General features: G+C 32.4%; 1 protein-coding gene across 1 annotated transcript in view; it reads right to left on the bottom strand.

Annotated features, from left to right (window-relative positions):
- LOC147063713 (protein-L-histidine N-pros-methyltransferase) overlaps positions 1-23,482 on the bottom strand; it is a 334,754-nt gene that overhangs the window by 202,267 nt on the left and 109,005 nt on the right. Inside the window, exon 2 of the mRNA XM_085959932.1 lies at positions 11,711-11,901. Within this exon, the coding sequence (XP_085816058.1) occupies positions 11,711-11,901 (191 nt within the window). The remainder of the gene's footprint in view (positions 1-11,710; positions 11,902-23,482) is intronic.

The raw sequence follows: 23,482 nt of genomic DNA, 5'->3' as shown, positions 1-23,482 counted from the left end.
TTAATTCAACAGAGTTGATTCGATTTGTCACCATTGACCTTAACGCATGTACGTATTACGGTCAATTTGTCATATTCAATGACTGTTCATTTTAATTCTATATAAGGTACATAAGTACTTATCACACCATCGTATATAAATATAGGCAAGTATTAACAATTTCGGAAACTTATTGATAAATCATACCTTTCTAAAGATTTAAAAGTTAACCTGGTCAACGTACAGGTGTACTATAAATCGTGTCAAGTGAGGGCCATGCTACACGGCTAGCAGTGAACATGCACATTACGACGGCATCTAACTCGCAATTTAGTAAAATGATTTAACTTTATCAAAGCAACATTTAAAAAAAACTATATTTAAATACACGTATGCAATGTTAACAGATATAAACGAAAGAAAATATAGTTTAGGTGTAGGTGAGTGATACAAAGTGTATTCGGCGAACAGAGCTTTTGTGTGTTACATGCTATTGCACTACCAACTGATTTATAAAGCGAGCGACACCAGGTTAACGAAAGTAAAGAATTTGGCGGGTTGAATTAATTATGTCCCTATATGTAAGCTGCATGAAATTCAGGGATAGACAACCGAATACAGTTTTCTATAATATTTTTTTTCTAACTGTGTACATACATACGAAAATAACTGTAGTACTATAATAAATAAATAAAATAAAAATAAAATAATAAAGTAAATGCTAATAATAGAGAGTATCTAGGTACCAGTGGCGAAGGGTGACTTTTGGAAAGAGGATCTGAGAAAAAGAGCACACGTCTTCTCAGGTATACTTAAGAGAAATAAGAAAATAGTACAATATTACTACTAATGAATAGTTACACATTGATGACAACGACGGACTAATTCATTAAAACTTTAAAAATTCACTAACGACATAAAATTGAGTGTGACTTTAAATTTACTATGTATTTTTCAAAACATTTATATACTTACATCAAAAATTATTAAATAAAATTCTTTTTATTTTTTAAAAACAATCTAGGTATATTTATTAATATGCGATTAAAAGCCATACAATTTTTTTTTTTTAATTATCTAATTATTAATTATTTTAGTGCAGTCATGACAACGCCAACAACAACATGCGTGAAGGTTTTAGGCTCTGCGATACGAGCCTACCATATTTCATACAATTCGATAGACTGACTGAGGTTACGTGACGTAAAGTCCATACGAAAAAGTATCACAATTTCTTCACATATACGAAATCTGTCGGAACCGTTTCCTCGTGTCAAACCTATCTGGCACCATTAGCGAGGGGTGCAAGACTAGTCAATGCGCTCCCCGAAAACATATACATTTTCAGTGACGTGTATTTTGTTTTCGAAATTTTATTTTTCTGTATACGTATTTTTTTTTTAAATATATTTTTTCTCTCTTGTAATAATTTTTATAATGTACCTAAATCTCATGTTGTGAACGTCTTGAATTTAGATTTGTTATGTTTTTGTTTTCTTAAATAAAATAAAAAATAAAAATATATGACAGTATTTTATTACATAGGTAACTACATAGTTAGTATCGTACATTATATTTTAAATGTGAATTTTCTCATAAATACTCGTACGTATGTGCCAAAGTTACAAGCCCCTGGTTAAAGTTTATCGCTTTTGGGAGAATAATTGAAATTCATTTTCGTCGAGACGTTTTAAATACAAAAATCACGACGCGTATTTTAGGCAATAGAATAGCTTTTATGTTAGCGTTCTCTTATACCCTTTAGTTCTTGGCTTGTCTTTTAGTCAAGTGGGTGAACGCGCTGTTTTCATTTCGCCTATACAGCTGTCAGATTGAATCAGTCCTTTTGGGTTTATTTCCAATGAATCGTTTTTATTTATTTCAGAAAAACACGGAATGGCTTTTGTCAGAAGAGTGGTATAATAATATAATATGGTAGTTTTTCGTGAAATCAAAGCATTAAATTACATATGTGGTACCGAAGCATTTGAATTTCTACTCTACAAATAAATATATATACTTACCCAAATAAATATGTAGGTTCCTACCTTATTTTTTTATCATGATAAGTATATAACTACTTATTTTTATATTGACATAATATACATTTTAACGAAATATCGTCTGAGTTCATAGGTTTACCTAACATACATGAAGCTATCTGCCAGTAGGTACCTACATTATTTTGGACTCCGCGAAATACTTATATTTTTAGAATATGTAATAAATATGACAATCAATCCAGTCATTAATAAATAATTCATTATTTTATAAATGTGTGTTTGGACACAGAGCCTGGAGCTAATATTGTTAGGTTTGTTGAGCAAGCCAGCTAACACCAATTTCTCGTAAAGTCATGGTAATGTGGTAAATGTGGATATAAAAAAAAATATAATAGGTAGGTCCCTACATATATTTTTTAGAATCCTTCAAATCAGGGCTTTGAACCGTTATTTTTTTTCATTTCGGTTCATATATACGGTACGGATATAACAATAATATACGGTTTAGATTCGGTTTTCGTTCCGACAAGTATAACCGTTTTTCCGGTTTTAGGTTTTTGATTCACTTCCGAGTGATTAATTTTTACGCCTACGAAAACTGAACGACAGCGAGTAAGATTATGTTAACGCGTGTGTTTGAACATTTACCGAACTGAAAAAACCGATATTATTTTTTCGGTTCGGTTCCGGTTCGAAGCCCTGCTCGAAATGGTAACTGGCTACAATGTAATAGGCTTACTGCAAAAAGTCTGCTGTTGTAATACAACCTGCACCCACGGTGTCACTTGGCGCGAAATTATAAATATAGTATGATACCAATTAATTGCAGGTTTCCCTTTTTTATTATTTTGGTGACTATAATACATTGATACATTTCGCACTACTTAACTCAATAGAAGATGATTCCGCCGGTGTAGGAAGCATTCATCGCATCATCTCATACCCACTCAAAAACACTATCGTATATTATAAGTATAATATTATTTTACATTTATTATTATCTAAAAGAAATACGGACATAATTTAATTGCATTACATAATACCTACTGCATTAGACATAATTAGCAAAAGACAGTAAAAACGGGTAGTAAAAAAACATAATCGTAATGTGAAAATGGAATAAAAACAATAAATTAATTCCACTGTCATAAAAACAAGCTAATGGTAAAATCAACAAATTAATGCAATTATTAACGTGTTTAACGACGACAGACGTAAAGTTTGTTTTATAATCTCGTAAAATTAATAAGTAACTTGTTAGGTGGTATTAATAATGCCTAACCATTCTCTGGTGTGGTTTTAACCATCGAATGGGTATCATTTTAAACTTAGGAAATTATAATAATTTCCATTGAAACTACATTGTATTGTATTATGAAGTCAAGCAGAATGAAGCGTTCTTCATTGATAATATGCAAATTAAATAAGCCTCAAAAACATATATACCTACTTATCAGAAAAATCCTATAAGTAATTATTTATCATTATTATTAGGTATCATCATCATGTTTTATTGAAAAAAAAATGTGAATTAGACCATTCGGTGCAGTTTTTCAATTTTTCTCAGATTGTTCTATAATTGTTCGAATAATAATTTTACATTGATGTTATATTATATGTAAAATGAAAATAGAATATATTCAATTAAAAAAAATATAGCAAATGGAAATAGGTACCTACCTACTATCTAGGTTAAAACTAAAATTTAGAAAGATTCTGACGACGTCTAAGAATCAAATTTAGTCTGTTAATACCTTGTTGATAATAAATTGTAGAATTTAAAACAAGATCTCATATTATGAAGCGTTGTTAGGAATTTTCTGCATGTACAGTAGTTGTAACTAGAAAATGAAGTACATAATTGAAAGAAATCTGAGGTTGCCAACGGGACAATACTGAAATCGCTCTGGTATTTATTTATTTATAAAAAAGAGTATTACGGCATTACAGCTTTTGGCCAATGCGCCATAATACATAATACATACAAATATATAAAAATATCTTAATTACAAATAACAACTAATATGACAAGAAAGTGGAAAAGACAGCATGTGTAAATATTAAAGAAATATGATAATATATACAATTATAAATTTATCCTATTTAAAACGTCTACAAACATTATATAATTAATAAAAAACAAATCAACCTTTATGGTGCCATCAAATAAGCTAATTGCACGATACACAGCATCATGAAACATAACATCTGTCCTGCGACGAGGTATCTTGAAGACCGTGGAGCTGCGAGTGATATTGGTGGGAACATGAAAATTAATATTTGCCAGTATATGCGGATTGTAAATGAACCCACGAAGAAGTAAAAAGAAATGCTTTAAAAGAACAATCACTCTTCGGGTAGACAGGGATTGCATTGATAGCATACCCAGAAGAAAACGAGTCGGGAAATTCATTTTATTGTCATTATCATAAGGAAAGAACCCGTATGTTCTTAAGTAGAGAAATCTAAGAAATCTATTGTGGACTCGATCCAGCTTAATTGTGTGCATGAACCTATTAGGACTCCAAATAATGCTGGCATATTCAAGAATACTCAACACAAATGATACGTATAATGTACGTAGCACTCGGACGTTTTCGAATGATTTTGAAACCCTCATAACAAAACCAAGCATTTTGCTAGATCTAGTACTGATGTTAAGAATATGCTGATTGAAAGTGAACTTTGTATCATACAATACTCCCAAATCTTTTATCTCCGTTACCCTACTCAATATTATACCAGACAATGTGTATGGGAACAATAAGGTGTGCCTTGAACGATTGAATGAAATAATATTACATTTGGAGGTAGCGAATTCAAGTTTATTTAAGATAGACCATTGCGAGATAGCATCTAGGTCAGACTGCAACATCGCACAGCATAATGGGGTTTCAATAGTTCGAAAAAGTTTAAGATCATCTGCGAATAGCAAACAAGAAGAATTGGTTATAACTTTGACAATATCATCAAAAAATATTAAAAACAAAATTGGGCCAAGATTTGAACCTTGAGGAACACCAGAGTTTGTTCTAAAAATCCGCGATTCATTCCCATGGTAATCAACAAATTGACGGCGATTTTTCAAATAAGAAGCAAAAAAACATATTATACTATATGACGCGCCAAATGTACAAAGCTTTTGTAATAAAATATCGTGATCAACACGATCAAATGCCTTGGAAATATCTGTGTACACAGAATCAACTTGAATTGACTTATCCATAGAATTTGAAATAAAATTATTATACACTATAAGATTTGTTACTGTGGACCGCCTAAGTCGAAAACCATGCTGCGAATCGGAGAGGCGAGAGTCTATTTGACGGTTGATGTTTATTTGTAATATCGATTCAAATAATTTACATGGAGCCGAAAGAACTGCTATTGGCCTATAGTTAGAGATCTCTGATCTAGATCCCTTTTTATGAAGCGGCCTTAGGCGGGTTATTTTCCATGCATCAGGAAAAGTGCTGGATGCTATGATTAAATTAAATATATGTTTAAGCGGAAAGGATATATGTTCGTAACAGCCCTTAACCACATAAGGTGGCAAGCCATCTGGACCAAATGAACTTTTGGGAGACAAATTTGAAAACCCATATTCCATATCTTTCTCGTCAAAAGCTGAGATTTGAATATCTTGCGTTGCAGACGAAGGACCAGCAGAATCGGGGTCAAGTAGCGGTTCTATTGAGCTATAAAGTGATTCAAAATGCTTAGCAAATGCATCAGATATAACATGGTTCTCTATAGGATCATTATTCAACGTCATCATGGCATTGTCTTTTGTAGTACTACTGGAACTAAGCGAATGAATATATTTCCAAAAACAATTAGGATCTGAGACAATATTTCGACCAATCGACGTTAGATATGATTTGTGAGCCGAAGAGATGTCACACTTCAATGAGTTTCTAAGACAGGAAAATTTACTATAATCTGCAGTCCGTCTATGTTTTTTCCACAGTGCATGATAATATGCCTTTGACCTTAGATTTAAAATAATTTCTGGCGTAAACCACTTAGGATATGAGTACTTCGGTAGATGAACGAGCCGGCGAGGGAAACAGGAGTCCAAACTATTATAAAATTTATTATAAAAAATAGCTAATGCCGTGTTTACATCAATTTGTTCATATAAAGAGGTCCAATCTGTAGTACTCAAAGAATTATACAGCGCTAAAAAATTTCCATTTGAAAAATTCCATTGCGGATTATGCCTATTCAGTGGAGGAATCGACGAATCATTTCTGTGCGATACATGCTTAAAAGATAAAATTGTGCAAGTAGAGGGATGATAGACATCTTCAGGAACGAGAGGCTCATCACACGCGCTGACCACCGTGCAACCAACGTTAGATAGCACCAAATCAAGCGTCCGACCGAGACTATTTTTCACAGAAGAAAATTGTTTTAAATTAAATAAATTATTAAAGCTGGTATAATCAGATTCAATTATACCAGCGGAATACAAATTAAAATCTCCCAAAATAATTAGTTTTTTGTTGGGCAGTACCAAATTTTCTATTATGTGAAAAAAATCACTGTATGTAGTCGCTGAGCTGCCGGGAGGGAAGTATACAGCGGACAGTGAACAAAAGTTAAAATTAACTTTACACAAATTAAAATCAAAATCATATTCAGTTAAATTTGATCTGGTTGGATATAAAGTTTGTGTGGATAATGCTACCCCATTTCTAATTGCCAGCAAAACGCCCCCACCTCGTCTACCATTTCGACGGTCTGTTCTATGCACAGAATATTCACTTCCGAACAGCTCATTGGCCGATATGGTGTCGTCGAGCCATGTTTCGCTTAGAGCAATTATCGATGGTCGGGCACACAATATACCCTCTTTAAATGTATTTACTTTAGTTTTTAGGCCTCTTACATTTTGATAATAAATCTCGCATGACCGAGGTGCGGAAGTTGTTGAATGATGCTTATTATAAGCGAGTCATGCTGAGGATGGGTGAGGGATTTCAATTGAGTAGTCCGTCATTGATCGCTCCCTCTGCTCCGCATACAGGCGAGCCGGACATGTTGCACTATGGGTCGGGTGGTCATATGGCCGCTTGTGACGGCGGCAGGCAACGCATTTTGGTGAAGCTTCCTTCACGGGGCAGTAGAGTTGTAAATTGCCTCCCGAAGCTGGGGTTCTGTAGTGGAAGCCGGCATATTAAAAATAATAATGCGAGGCTGCCTTTTTCCTGCAAGTTTAACACTCAGAGCAGTCTCTGAGGTCTCCAGAGCGCTGACGAGACGCTTGGCCTCGTCCTCAGAGCGGGGGTGTACGATAACACCTCCGTTTCTGACGTTTCTAATTTCCGTTATTTGTACCCCAATATCCCTGGGGTTAAGGGACTTCTTGATGAGCTCTCTTGTCGTTTCCGATCGTTTTTCTCCTTCTCCCGTAGGGAAAAAGAGGACTCCAGGCCTTGGTGCTAGCGGCAACAGCGAAGGAAATGCTGACCCGGTGACAGCAGGTGCCGTGAATGGCGCCGCTGCCGGACGCTGCCGCCTTCCTAACGCAGTAGCCCAGGTGGTATAAATAGGGAAGGCAGTGATGGTAGGCTCCTTGTTGATTTGTAATGTGGCAGTTTTGAGAGTTTTCGTCTGCTCTCTTAAATCAGCAATGGCCAGGTTTTGATTTTCAATGCTTAATTGCTTATCACGAAGTTGAATCTGCAGGCCCTTAATCTCGCATTCATGCGCTACGACTTTTATCTCCAGCTTGGCCATGCACAAATTCTGCCTTCCAACAGCCTCGGAAAGGCTTAGTAGGGCATTATGTAGCTTATCTTTAGAGTCAGCCCTAAGGGAGGAGTGCACTTCATGTAAGCACGTTTGTATGTCATCATAAATGACATTATTTTCAGGCTCGGTTGTGGTGTCCGATACTGCTGAATCTATAACGACGTTGCAGTCGCTTTCGACATCCGACGTACTCGGGGGTGCAGGCTGGTGGCTTCTTTGTTTGGTTTTCTTTTGCTTTGGCTCTCTTTCTCCATCTTCAGCAGTAGAGGCCTTATCTTGTTGTGATTTGGGGCTCTTCGGCGAGCGTTCCTTTTTTGACCGCTCGCGTACGCGTGTTCCGATTCCTGAAGCAGTTTTTGCAGGGCCTGGAATGTCCGGTAGCGATTCCCCACGAGGAGGGGTCCGTTTGAGCGGCATATTACTATGCCTTTGCTGCCAATATGATTTAAATGTCTGAACGGTTGCTACCTTAGGATTTTGCAAGATCACTTAGTTTTACCGGAGTGTAGGTCATTATAACTAAACACAAAGTACGATATTAAATTGTTGCCTTAATCCATAATAATAATAAGAAATTACAAAATTACAATATTAAACTATCCCGTTTATTTATTAACTACAAAATCGTTATTATTAATAATTATTATAAATATAAGATGAACTAAATCGAAACAATTTGTACAACGTTAACAAATTTTTATGAAACACCAAATTTAATTACTAGCTTAACACTAATTTAACGATTTATAATGATCGTTTATGAGCGAAATAACTAATTAAGCAAAGCAATTATTTGTAATTAGACGGCGACATAAATTTATTGAAAACACGTCTGTTCACGCCGAAGACTCAACACTGATCAAGTGTAAAAAAATGCAAATGAATCACCATAGGCAGGCTTACCATACGTTCTGGATTCACGATGTGTCCCAAAATCCCGGCCGGTAAATACGTAATTTTGTTTCGTTTATAATGTTATATTACGTATTTTCTCATTCACTTACAAGGGATCGATAATTTGACCCCTGAACCGCCATATAATGTATTTTTTTTTTTAAATATATAGAGAGAATACAATATATTCAGCCAAGTTATTTAAGTGCATCTTAATATTATTAGCACGCCATGCTTTTTGTGCATTTTTGGTATTGTTATGTCAGTTATCAAAAATGAGACTGTCAAAAAATTTTGATTTCATTTGACACAATAATATTATTTATTTATGTAGGTACTTAATATAATCTATAAAACGTCTGATTGCACTTTTAAAATAATATTGAATTTTTCAATTTGATGAATGATCAAATTTAAACGTTTAACGTTTAACGTCTGATTTACTTAGACCATTCATAATTGTTTCCAATTTCAATGCTGTGTTTCAAATCAATAAAAGATTATTATTGTTTTAACTTAAATTTATCCATTTAATGTTTAAGTCTAACTATAGGTTATACTACTAACTAAGTCTTTAGTGAATAAAAAATAGGCACATACGCCATTTGTATTGAGACGTTGTCGAATACATTTGTGAAAGTCACTGTGAGTGAAATGAAATAAATGTGCCGTAAGTGCCGACGGCCGTCATTAGCCATTCATTACGTCGCGCTTTGTGGGCTGTTGTAACAATAATTAAGCCTTCGGTCGTCATTTGTGCGATTCGTATTATTGCAAGTTGTGCATAATGCGTGGCGATCGGATGCACACTGCGCGGGACAACTGCGCGTGAAAGACATTAGCGAAATGTGCAGAGTGGCCGAAGATAACGATTAATTAAAAAAAAATGTACATATTGACCAAACCTCATGAACGGTAAAAAATGTAAGTGAACATATCGATTCAAACATTAGCAGCAACTGACAATGATTGACTTTGAGACCAAAATATTGAGTTGGAATGAGCTATATTTTCGCGCTTAGTAAAGGAAGCTATTGAAATTCACGGAAAGCTTGGCAGTTCGATTCAATTGATTTTTTTAAATTTTTGTGGACATTACAAATTATAAGTTTAAGATGTTCATAGCATGACATGTAACATTATTATAAAGAAGAAAAAAAGTAATAAAAGCGATAAAAATCAAAATATAAAAAGAGAACATAATATAAACATACAAAAGCAGTGAAAATACAATTATACATCTATAGAAGTTCAAAGACGTACCTACACCGAGTTTGGTAAGGAGACCCTATTTTAAGAATTTATAAAAAAAGCCTCCACCTAAACTCACCCTCACGCAAGTGCAATATATCAATACCCGAATCAATTTGGTTGAACATAGTTATCGCCCTCTCAATTGGCATTACCATTACAATGCTAATATGAACGATGTGGTATGTTTACAAACGTAATGGCTACCGGCATTTTTAGCAAAATCTGATTCCAATCCGATTTTGTATCTGTGGTCATCGCAACTGACACAGCACACTATCTTCCCCTTTTACTCTGATCACCGTTTGCTCCCTTTTCCGACACACACCCAGTTTGCATTAATACACCTAACAGTTTCAGTATTCGTTATCTTTTGAGAAAATATTAGAGAAAACGTAATAAAATTATTATTAATGTCGAACTTTCGAGGTTGTTTGTTATTGAAATGGAGATTGAACGTCTTGTCACCAAGTATTCTTCCTAATTTCTTCGTCAGGCAATTTACGTCAGGCAATTTCAGGCACAGGACATGTCTGTATGTATTAGTTTGATTTGGTTTCTTATGAAAAAAATTATCTAAATATCATGTAATGAACGTGTTGAACTTATTCCTAGTATATAATACATATAATAATATTATAGGCATTATATACTAGGTGTAAGTTATGTTAAAATAAATAAATACAAAAAGGAATTAAGATTAGATACCCACTTATGGTTATGTTATGTATGGTTGGCGAAATTTCGAGAATTTTTTAAATAGTGTTAGCAACCGATTCAATGTAGTACTTATTTAAAAAAAATGTCATCTTTATTTTGGAGACGTTCAGTATATCAAAGAGACAGTGCAAGTTAATGCATATAATTAAGGTCACTTACTCCATGCCCCGAGAAATGAGAGTATGTAAAAAATTAACTGTAAAATAAATTAAACTATTAAGAGTAATTTTATAATGATCCGCAATATTATTCACGGATGACAAGACAATGCAATCAATGAAACTAAATGGTAATGCATAATTATGTAGATACAATAATATGTAATAATTACTACAAATACTATTTCCAAGTAGATAACCTACTATTTTAAATGTGGGAGTCGGAAGTCGCTGGCAATTAAAAAAAAAAATTATATCTGAAGAAGGACCAAATTTCAAGTTAAGTTCAAAGATATTCCGTTGTCTGACTTCTGGTTGATCGTAAAAAAGAGGTAATCATTAAAATTTCTCAAAGAAAGTAGTTCTTTCAAGCATCGAGCTAGACATAATAAACGCGTTTTAAAAGAGTTAAAAGAAAAGCGGTCCGAAGAAAATGAAAAATTTAATTAACATTTTTTCTTAATTTATAAAATCAATTGGTAATGAGTATTAATATTCATTATAGTGTATTAATTTATATTATTAATTATTAATATGGCGGAAAATTTTTAATACAAATATTTTCACCCGGATTTTTCAGGTAAAATACGAAAAATATCTTAATTGAAAAGTATGAGAAAGTCTTAAAACACGTCAGTATAGCAGACAAAAATATAAATACAACGTTATTTAGGTACCTATGTTATGTATGTACCTACGTTAAACTGACAATAAAATTGTCACATCTGCAAGTAAGTATATAGTCTTCAGTGTGTCATGAAAATGTATAACTTGAATAGTGTATTGTAACGCGTAAAAAATTTGGAAGCACTGGTTTAGAAAACACAGATTTTAGAAGAAACATAAGGCGTTTATTACGACTTCTGTTTCTTTATTTCACGGTATCTCAATAGGAAAACAATTGTTTCTAACTAGAATAGTATGGTTGTTTAATAAGTCACTTACCCGTTAATATCAGTCCTGCTCATGAAGAAGCCGAGGAAACTCTTCAGCATGCAGTGCCAGAGCTGGGTCCAGACCCACGAGGACTTCTCGATGGAGTCGGAGATGAAAGAGCGAGTATCAGGGTCAGGATGGAGCTGATAAAAATGAGCGTTGGCGGTATCACTCAGTTTTTGGCGGTTGCAGAGGTACCACTGGAAAAAGAGAATAGAAAATAAAATAATATATACTTACGATAAATTGTAAAAACACTTAAGTTATTCTATTTTATGGTTTAATTCATATCGAATAATTATTATTCAATAATAGTAAATATCCACTAAGTTTCGTTGGTCGTGAACTATCTAATTCTATCGCAGTGAAAATAACTGTGGTCTTTGGTCAAACTATGTTGGTATGTACTTAATTTCAATTCCTATACTTATAGTTTTTTTTTTAATTTCTGGTTTACTATTTCTTAGGCAAACATTACACATTCAATCCGGATCGCGGATAGTGGTTCTCGTTCAAAGCGATTCACCAATCTATCAATCTGCTCATTACACGTTCAATTTGGATCGCGATCATGGATTAAACTGATTCGATCACGATCCAGATGGAATGTCTAATTTCTACCATAGATATTCCAATCAGTCAACCAGTCAGTCAATTATAACTAGTACTGAAATAATTACAATGACTACTTGTCACACATATATAACTTTCCATTGAGTAAGCACAGTTTCTTAGTTAACATGAAAAACATAATGTTTCAAACTCTTCTTAAAAAAGGTATTATCTTATCTAGGTATTAGGAGTCTATAACCATGCCAAGCCCCAATACTGTTTTGTACTGCCTCTACCGTCATGAGAACGAGATCATTTTAATACGGCTTCAAATTATTTGGTAAGTATATATATACATTAACAGCAAGTATTTAAATAAAAAATCGAGCAAGCATTTTATTAAAAAGGTGGGAACTATTTAATATGAACCGCAAGCAAAAAATGATAATTGGTAAGTATTATAATATAACAATGGAAGTATTTAAATTAGGATAGGGAATTATTTAAATAATTTTCGGGAATTATTTAAATAATTAATGGTAAGTATAAATATCAATTTGTCAGTATAAAATCTATTTTGGACAGATTTTTTCTTTTACAGAAATAACTTATTTAGTAGCTTCCTTATTATGTTAAATTTAGTAGGATAGTATTGTTCTTTCTATCTGGCTCTCCAGAACAGATTGTACTATTAGAATGGTATTTCTCTATTATTTCATCCCTTACGCTCATTTAGTGTAGCAGCATTTGTGTATCTATAAAATGGCTCAATGATGCAATGCGAGTCTTCTGAGCAAGCTTCTAGTGCCTTTAAGATACTATTTCATTTTAACTATCAGCTGTAACTTAACTTAACTGCACCTTCCGAACCATCAGCTGTTAGGCATACACTCTTGATCTAAGCGAACTTCAAAGATATATGTAACCTTACCTTATGAGATTCAAAGCCTTAATCTCTACTTCATTGCGGAGTTAAATAAATTGTAGTGTCTATTATATACATTTTCAACTTTGCAATAATAACAAGACATACTTCAGACTTGTATAGTGCTTATTACATATTATTTTCAGTATCAGAATTAAATAATAAGACAGACTTCAGTTGTTTACAATAAATGTATTTCTTGTGTTCAAAAATTCACAATAATAATCAATGGTAACAAACATATGACAGAATAAGACGTTTCCTTCAATGATTATATCAATTACATACAACCTATTACTAAAGACGACCGATGTCGATCAATGTGAATGATTGAAAATGATAATCTAGAATACACACCCAGTCAAACGATAACATAAAAATCTTTTCCTTCAATTACGTACAACCTATTACTAAAAACGTTCATGAAATTCATAAAAAAAAAATAAAATTTGTGTTTTTTTTATTGTTATATTATTTTATGCAAGTCTACATATAAATAACACAACATTTTAGGATTATCGGAAAACATTCCGATAATCGCAACTTTTGACAGCTCGATTTTTTTATTCGTTCGTTGATCAGTATCAGAGCATAGACAAATCGGACGACTTATTAATTGTCCTCGGACTTTTGGCTCGCCAATGGCAATACGTTTCACGGTCTTGTTTACATTACATACTGCAATAAATTAACAATATTAAATTATTATCTGATTCGGCATTTACACTAATAGTAAAAATAATAATATACATATTATATAAATAATTAAGATGCTTACTTAAATTAGTAATTTTAAAAGACGTTGAAAAAACCTTTTTTGTAGTGATGAGTAAAAAACATGTAAAATATAAAAAATCAACGAACCCTAACTAATTAATTTAGCATACAATTTTAATTGAGATAAATTTAATATCATACTATTAATTATTGTTGTACCCAAACTGAGATTCATTTTTTTTATAAAATTAGACAATAATAGGTTATAAAAATGTACTTAGTTTAAAAAAATGATTTGTGTAATATTTGTAGTACGAGTACCTACCTAGAGAACCTACATTTTTGATCAATCATTAATTTAACCTTTGAGGTTATTCGCATTTATTTTGTGAAATGTCCATCTAGCTCTTTTTTCTGCACCTCTGCGACTTCTTATTTGATCTTCTTTTAATAATAATATTATCATAAATAGTTTGTTCTTACCGATATTCATGAATGCATAGACTAATATACTTTATATGCGATAATGGTAACCCTAAAATGCCGTGCGCCCCATTGAATGTTTTTTACTTTTCATACTATCAAAATAATAATGGATATTGATTTTATGTATTGGCCCATGTCATTTAAATAATGATTATTTATTTTTACTACTGATTTTTGAATATTATTTCTTGCTGTACCAATATTTTACATTCAACATTAAAACTGGCGGGCTTATACCGATACTTTGAAATAAATACTTACCATTCACTTAAAATTCTGACAGTTGTTATTTAAAAACTTTTCAAAATTGTCTATTAATACTTGCTTCAAAAATGCACGCCTTTTAATACTTTGGACGCTGAAGACGCGCGTAATGACCAGGCGGCCGATCGATGTAATTAACGTGCATTTTAAAGGTGCTAATTAAAAAATCATTATATAGTCAGCAGCGAATGAGTTAAAGGTGCTTTTAGAATAATTATCTTTATAAGAAACACGTTAAAAACGTATACCATCATTAACTGTCCGGTGTTCGAATTTAGAACTATGCTTATCACAGCATAAAAGTAGGTATTATATCGTATGCCAAATTTAGCATGTCCTCTCACCTAACGGACAAATTATACTTGCGGCTGTAAATGGATCCGTTTGATCCAGTTCTCAAATTAATATAATTTATGTATTTAATGATTCACAGGCCGGCAGCAGTTTTGAATAACACTGACTCGATGAGAAAGAAAAAAATAAGCTGTTCTTTAGATATTATATTCTTTTGCATACAAAACGTTTTCTCACCAAAAGTTTGGGATACTTGTGCTTTTATTTTAACCATGTTGGCTTCAATAAAAAGTCTAGAACGATCGAACAAATGTCTCACTCGTAATACTCACCCCAAATAGCTAACTTAAACTTTTCATTTCACATTGTATCTTGCTAGAGAACTTAGTGCACCAGACCATAATACCTACCTGTCTCTTATATTGAATCACTGTATTACTGTACTTCTGTCAATCTCGCAAATAAACACGCAATTTACATCATCCTCAGTTCTTCACACCACTCCTACATCGCTCATCTTCACCTACCTCCAAATGCTGGTGGATCTATAGTATTCGACGACCCCACTCCAAAAATAAGTTTCAATGTCCATCGATCTATACAATATTCAAAACTTGTATGAAAATATTAAGATAGGTAATAGAATTGATTCGATAAAATAAGGTAGTTTTCGGAGTCAGATGAAGGTATATTAAATCAGTATAGATAACAATACAAATAATAAAAACGTTTCCAAGAAATACGATATAAATAATATATTAAGATATTCCAACTAAAACCATGAAAATATGCTTTCAATTTTGTAAGGGTGAATGAACATCTTTGGATTTAACAGTAAGTATAAAATTATTATACTAAATTTACAGAATAAAATTAATTCAGTAGTTACTTACGTAAGTAGCGCAGAAGCTGATTCTGACAATCGTGTTAAGTAAAAAAGCGGAATAATAAATAGTTTGAAATTAATATGGAATAAAAAACACCTTGTACCGATTGTATTCACGGAAAATAGAGTCACTTCAAAAACATGTTGAGGACCGTCTACTTAAGTTTTACTTATTATCATAATACGTATACGAAACTGAAATAATTCGTAATTTCGATTGTCTAACATTGACACCTTATGATAGACATTATTTGTCCATTTTTACAAGGCCTAATAAAAAAGTAAAAAAAATCAGGAAATAAAATTAAATAAAAACAAAAACTTAAATAAACAATTATTTACCTACGTACCAACCATTGTATTTTTATTTATTATAATCTAATTTGATGTATATGTAAAATGTACACGTCTGTTGTTTTTATTAACACGATTTCGGGTAGCTGTTAATTAAAAACACTGTTAAAGTATCATGGATCAGTATTTCCATGTATTTTAATTATCCTATTAAAATTAAAGATTTTACCAGTTTTCATTAGGTTTCATTAAAACCGTTTCATATATAATTTTTAATGACGCTTGATTTGATTTGCAGTGTGTCATATACGACGTCAGGATCTCTCCAAATTATGCTTTTAACGTATACTTGCACTTTACAATATAATTTTTAAATTAAATTATTTTTATTAAATGAATAAAATACAAATTTAAAGAGTGTAGCATTCTTTATTAAATGGACGTTCGATATAATTGCGATGGTTTTGGGTTGATGTACAAGGCAAACATAATTAAGTATTGTTCTGCGAACAAACCGTTGTCGATCATGCTTATTAACGTATGATGATTATGTGGGAAAAAATTAGTAAAGAATGCTTCATTCTTAAATCTTTTGTATTCATTTGAATAAAATAGAGATTAATTTATATGATAGTGATTTAAAACGACGTACGTTATGAAAGAAAACAAATTAGGTCCCTACCTATTATGTTAAAAAATATTTAGTGTAGGTACCTACCTGCATTTTTAAATTTGATAATAATTATTGTATCTATACATAATATTGAATGTATAAAATGTCAAATCTAGTTAAATTCAGTAGACGTAAGATATTAAATATCTTTAAATAATATTATAATTGTTTTATTTATATGATACATAATAATGATATAGTTATACGATACAGTCCATACCCCGCAGCTAAGGTGTTGCCAGTTGGCAGAATATGAAATCACGTAAAATCGAATGTACACGCGTTCGTAATATAACAATCGCGATGAAATTTTCGGATCGACCAGAGAATGTTAGTTCCGCATTAGACGAGGAAATAACTACAAGGGATAGTAAATTACCGGGTCGTAAACCGAAAGAAAACCTAAATAAAAATTTTCCACTTAACATGGGGCTTACCGCAATTATGTAAAAAAAATGCGTGGAAAACTTAAGGTTATTTTTGAAGGTAGGTACGACAGAAACTAGGTGTTGGAATTTCTTGACAAGGAGAGAGAGCTTAGAGAGAGAGTGGTAAATCGTAATAAATGATGTGTGTGCAGGCGAGATTTCCTAAAGGGTATTTATTTTTGTATCAAGTAAGAATACATCACGAAGTGAACGCAAATTAAACTTAATTAAGACTGGGCCCTCGGGGATTAACTAAATAGACCCTCTTGGAACGTACAGCAGAAGAATGGTTGGGCCGGGCTACAGATTTAAATACTACGTACATACGACACAAGTTACAGAGACGATACGTAACGGACTAAATCTCATGTACCTATCTGAGAAAAGGGTACGCGCGTCTTTCGCATGGATTCCTCTTGAGGCCTTGGTGCAGTGGGCTCACAGCCTGATAGATGGCGCTAAAATAGAAATTTAACTTCGGGTGTATAGAGGAAGTTAAGTCTCAATCTCAATCACATTAATACATTGCATTACAAGCCTTGTCGATAAAATATTATGAGAGTAACAGTGGATAGTTGTGTATAGAAAGTCTTTGGAATTCAGAACAGATCGGTACAATCTTAAATATCAAACTTTGATTGATTAGTTGAATATTTATATTGTGGTAGGTAGATAGATACCTGCCCAGAAGGATGTGCGAGTGCTGGAAGTAATTACAAACGTTCATATGCAGGAAACATCACCGGCAATAATGAGAAAAACCTAAATTTCTAAACGTAAATGACAAGGTCAGACCGAATGAATTAGCCACACACTGCAGATTCAATTTTTCATATTTTTGCTACGTCGAACGCATGCGACTCGCTCGTCCCAACTTGAGACCAATCTCTGATTTTAATATGCAATCTTCCAAATTACACATTATTTGGTTCCTACTAAAAATGTGGTTGAAAATACCTGAATTGGGCCATTAGCAATGCTCTACGAAATATACGAGACCAATTTAAAAAGTACATAAAGTGCAATTGTCTTCAGTCGTCACTTGCTAAAAATATTCATTTCATATTTAATGGATCGCTTTGGTCATCCACGCTCCTAACATTACTAAAGCAACCGACACACGATGTGATGTTATAGAAAATTAATAAATAAACTTTTAATTATATATAATATTATTAAAAATAAGACAGTGTTTAAACAACATATTGGGAATTGAAATAATTCATATCAAGGCATTATTTTATAATTTGGATGAGTACCTACTTACTTTCACTGTACACAACTTACTATATGGAAATTATCGAAAATAAATTATTATTTTGGATTTGGAACATGTGAAACGAAATTTAACGAAATTATGTAAAATTCCAACACATTCCATACACTGATTATGTATAATTGTTATAAATTAATGTTGAATGATGGTTGCAATCCAATTGATTATACAAAATGCGTATTGCCGTACCTACACATTTTTTCTTTTTTCTAGCTTTCACATTTCCCTTTTTCCGATTTAATTCCGTGACACCTAAAAATATAGGTATATGTATAATTTTCCTGGAATTCTAATCAAAGTTAATTTCTGTTAAGGAATTTTTTTGTTTGGAATTCTTACAGATTACCTCAAAACATGTTTCCACGTTTCTTTCTGTAGAGAAAATTTACCGTCTCATATGGAATACCTAAAACGGTGCGTTTGTTTTAATTGAACTAAGACTACAATGTGTAGGTAGTGTTTGTTAGTTTTTAAAATTCAATTAAAAACTGCCTAATCCAAGACATAGTAGATAATAATCAAAAAATATTCGTTTATCTATAAAATATCAAAAATTGTGCTATTAAAACATACAAAATTTTAGATATTTTATAGATGGAAGAATATTTTTATCGATTACGATTTGGGTAGGCAGGGCTTAATGAATTTAAACAAAAAACTAACCAATACCACATGTAATATAATAATTATTATGTATTCTCAATTCAACAAAAACAAAATAAGTATGACTGAAAAAGTGTGCACTATTTTACTGGATCGCACATATCATACCTAAACTATTATGGTTTGGTTTAGGGAGAGTTTAATTGAATTTTAAAAACTAACCAGTGACATCTGCAAATTGTATTCTTAGTTCAATGAAAATAAATAAGTATGACCGATAAAGTTTAATGTGCACTATTTATGTCAAATCTTAACAGCCTACCTTTGCCCCCAGCCACTGGGTAATATTCGGTACCGATATACCTAATATATTATAGTCCGAGATTATTATTATAAGAAAATGAAACATACGTTTGCAAAATAATCCCAAGTGTTTCCCAATCTTTAAGAGAGCGAATGACAGAAAAAAATCAGCGCGAACAATTCTCTGAACGAAATTCAATCAATGAACCAACGAATGGGTGATTTCCGATGACAATGGCCCGCCGATATTAGCTCATTTATAGAATGGAATCGTAATACGAGCGAAACGGAAGCAATGTTAATGATACCATATTGCGATTTTAATACGATCAGGATGACCAATATAATAGGATAATCACTTTAATGGTGTTAACTATTGACTGACTAATGGACGCAGCGTTTGAAAAATAAAAAAGGTCCTCGTAAGCGTCCCTGCTTTCAAATAATGGACAAAAGTGAGTTTTTCAAAGTAAAATAAGGACTGCCCTCTAACTAAAAGAATGAATGGTCACCGTGGTTATATACGAAGTGTTATATTAAGGTGTCGTCCATATATGACACCATGCCCTAAGGCAGCGATTTCCAAATTGGGAGGCGCGAAAAGTTGAATAGAACCACTGTGTTTAGGAAAAAGGGCGTAACCCTCGATTTTTCGAAAAGTGCTTTTATTAGATATTAACAATGTATATAACTAAATACACGTTCTAAAAAAAGGAAGTAAGCCGCAAATGCCGAATTTTTATCTAAATTCAGGTTTTAATTGAGATTAATTAAGTTTTAATTTAAGGAAAAAAGCATTTACCCTCAACTTGATTTTTCTGTAATAACTTTTTTAATTATTATTACATCGAAAATGTATTACACCAAATCATCAATCATGCACCCAATTTAAAGAAAATATTAAACTAAAATCATTCAAAAAACGTTTTTTGCCCCTCCTGTAAAATTTGTTCTTTGAGGGTTACGCCCTTTTTCCTAAACAAGGTCGAAATGTAACCACTAGTTTTCAATTTTCAAGTGTAGGTATCTATGGTAAAAGTGTGCACTATTTTTGTCGGATGGCCCATAACATATTTAAACTATTATGGTTTGGTTTAGGCGAGGCATAATTGAATTTTAAAAACTAACAAGCACCGCCTGCAAATTGTATCCTTAGTTCAATGAAAACAAATAAGTTTAACTGACAAAGTATAGTGTGCACTATTTATGTCGAATTATAACGGTCTACCTCCACCCCTCGCCACTGCAATTAATACGAAACAGCTGACTGATTGCTAACTGTTTTTACTTTAATATTAAAGACGCCTAATAGTCCACTGTGATAATGTGCATTTTTTCCGCTTAATTTTTTGCATCGTCTCAGGCAAACTTTTTCAAATTGAATCGCGGTACCTAATAATATTTTTCAAGTTTTTATATCTGCCGTATTATTTCTCGACGTATCGAATTTCTAGATATTATTCCGAAAGTTTAACATGCCAATCGTAGCTAACTGTAGCATGTATTGAGAGGCTTGCAATTTGTAGACAATCGATTAACTTTGACGCCTAATAATGGTTTTTAGAATACAAGTCAAATAAAAACCGAATCAAAAAACGGTTCAATATAATAATATCAAATTCACAGTTTTTTCAGATAGTCATATAAATATAACCTGTTGTTGTTGATCGCAATACAATGATTAATATAAAGAAAGCAAAATAAAGGTAACATTACAATCAATGTCTTACTTTATATTATTGTCACCTGCACTATATTATTAAAATTTAAATGTGTCTTCGATATCGAAATATTTTTTATTTGATCAGCACTTTGACAATTTACATGATACTTGAACATAATAATATATCAAAGGCGAAGGGTGGCTTTTTGAAAGAGGTAGGCTGTGGAGATCAGAAAAAGAGTGCACTTGTCAGGTGTAGGTACTTACGGGAAATAAAAAGATAATACGATATTACTACTCATGAAAAGGTATACACCAGTGGTTTCCAAACTTTACGTTACTACGCCTCCCTTTAAAAAAATCGAATCTTGGCGCTTCCCCCCCCTTTTCAAATAGCCAACAATGTAGGTACTAATACAAAATTTAAAAAAAAAATACATAAAAATAAACAAGGTTTAACTACCTACTTATATTATATTTATTTTTAAAATAATTTGTTTTTCATGCGACGAATGTGCTTATTTATTAGCACAATCAATTTCAATAGTAGTCAATCCAAATTCATCATCGTTCATTGACAAATGGATTCTATCATGGGCCCCACATCCTGTAGCGGGCCCTCAGGCCAGGATCTTTTAACCACATACTCTATTAATGAAATAATGTGAAAAGTGCATTAGCAAACTAACCAAGAACTCAGTAAATAGATTTTTGTTTGCTTCAATATATCTGGCGCAGAAATCATTTAAAAGTGGAGACACAGCCAGCAAGCTTCACAATAGTATAGAAGTGAGGTATTATTAAATTAGTCTCCACATTTTCAGACAGGTTTACAAACAACCTTTTATAGGACTGTTTTTTGACTAGTTTATAACTAGCGGCTGTTTTATAAACTATGCATTTGCAAACTACAAAACTGTGGCTACATCATTGTGTTAAACTTTTCGCGCCTCCCTTCGCAACACTCCGCGCCTCCTAGTTTGGAAATCGATGGTATACACTAATGACAACGACACACTAAATCGATGAAATTTCAATAGCTCACTGATGATATAAAATTGAGCGATGAGTTTAAGTTATGCATTTTCCTATAGGTACACATCAAAATCATTAGATAGAATTACTAATTTTTATTTTTAAAAACAATCTATATTTATATGACGTGATTGAGTGCCATAGTTTTTTTTTAATTGTCTTATTATTAATTATTTTGGATAAAGCTGCAGTCATAGACAATAATATTAATATTCATAAATGTGTTAGGCTTCGCCTTTCGAGCCTACCGTATTGCATACATTTCGGTACACGGGGCTGAGGTCACGTCGTCATACAACATTTTTCTGTATTTAATTTTTTCTTTAATTATTATTAGATCATTATATTATTATCATTTAATGATACGAGCGGTTTTCGTATCACTCATAAAAAAAGAGTCACAGGTGGAACTATTTAGTGTTTAGTAACTACCAATACAGTTATAAGTAGGGATTCCAATCCCGGGATCCCGAGCTATTTTCGATACCTATGAATCCCTGGATTGATAAACATAAGCCCGGGATTTCGGGATTGATTTTTTTATAAATTATTATGAAAAATAAAGTAAAAGCGAAAATATAACAGAAAAAATACTTCTAATAAAAAATAACTACATTAGAAATAAACTGAGTTTGAATGAAGTTTGATTTATACCCATGTGTAGGTTGCCGATTTATTTTATTTTTTCACATAAATTATTACAAATGAGAAAAAAAACAATGCTTTGCACTTTTAACAAAATAATTCCACCATGATATCATACGTTTTACAGCAGTTTCATATTTGGCTGACTAATTAGATTTATGAAGCGGAAAGGCCATACGTACGCCATGATTATTTGCTTTACTATTTTAAATCTCGCTAATCCATTCATTATGTCTTTACTATCAGAAACAGCAATCTCATATTAAATTCACATTATTATATATATTACAATATTATTTACTCCATTAAACTTGTGTATTTCCAAGATTGAACGTATACAATATTAAGAAGAAATGTCTTAAATAGTATAAATTATACTAGATTTATTTTTGACCGATTTTATCAATGTTATATGTAAATATAAAAATTTTATATTAACAATGGAAAAAAATGCCAATCCTGGGACCAGTCCCGGGATCCCGGGATTGTCAAATTGTAATCCCGAAACCCCGAGATCAGAATTTTGGCTCGGGATTGGATTCCCTAGTTATAAGGATAATTTAAAAATGCGATCAGCATAATTGGAATTTTCATAGAAGCAAAACGTAGACAAGTGCGATACATTATATCACTATGTTTTCATTTTCGTTTCATTTATACCATTGGTGCAAGGTACAAGTATCACAGAACAGATAATAAATAGAATACCGATAGGCTATATTCAATACGCCGCATGT

This window comes from Rhyacophila brunnea, unplaced genomic scaffold (genome assembly GCF_057557595.1).
Source record: "Rhyacophila brunnea isolate RB1 unplaced genomic scaffold, BYU_Rbru_1.0 scaffold_9, whole genome shotgun sequence".
NCBI classification, from domain to species: domain Eukaryota; kingdom Metazoa; phylum Arthropoda; class Insecta; order Trichoptera; family Rhyacophilidae; genus Rhyacophila; species Rhyacophila brunnea.
This window is presented reverse-complemented; position numbering and strand designations above follow the sequence as displayed.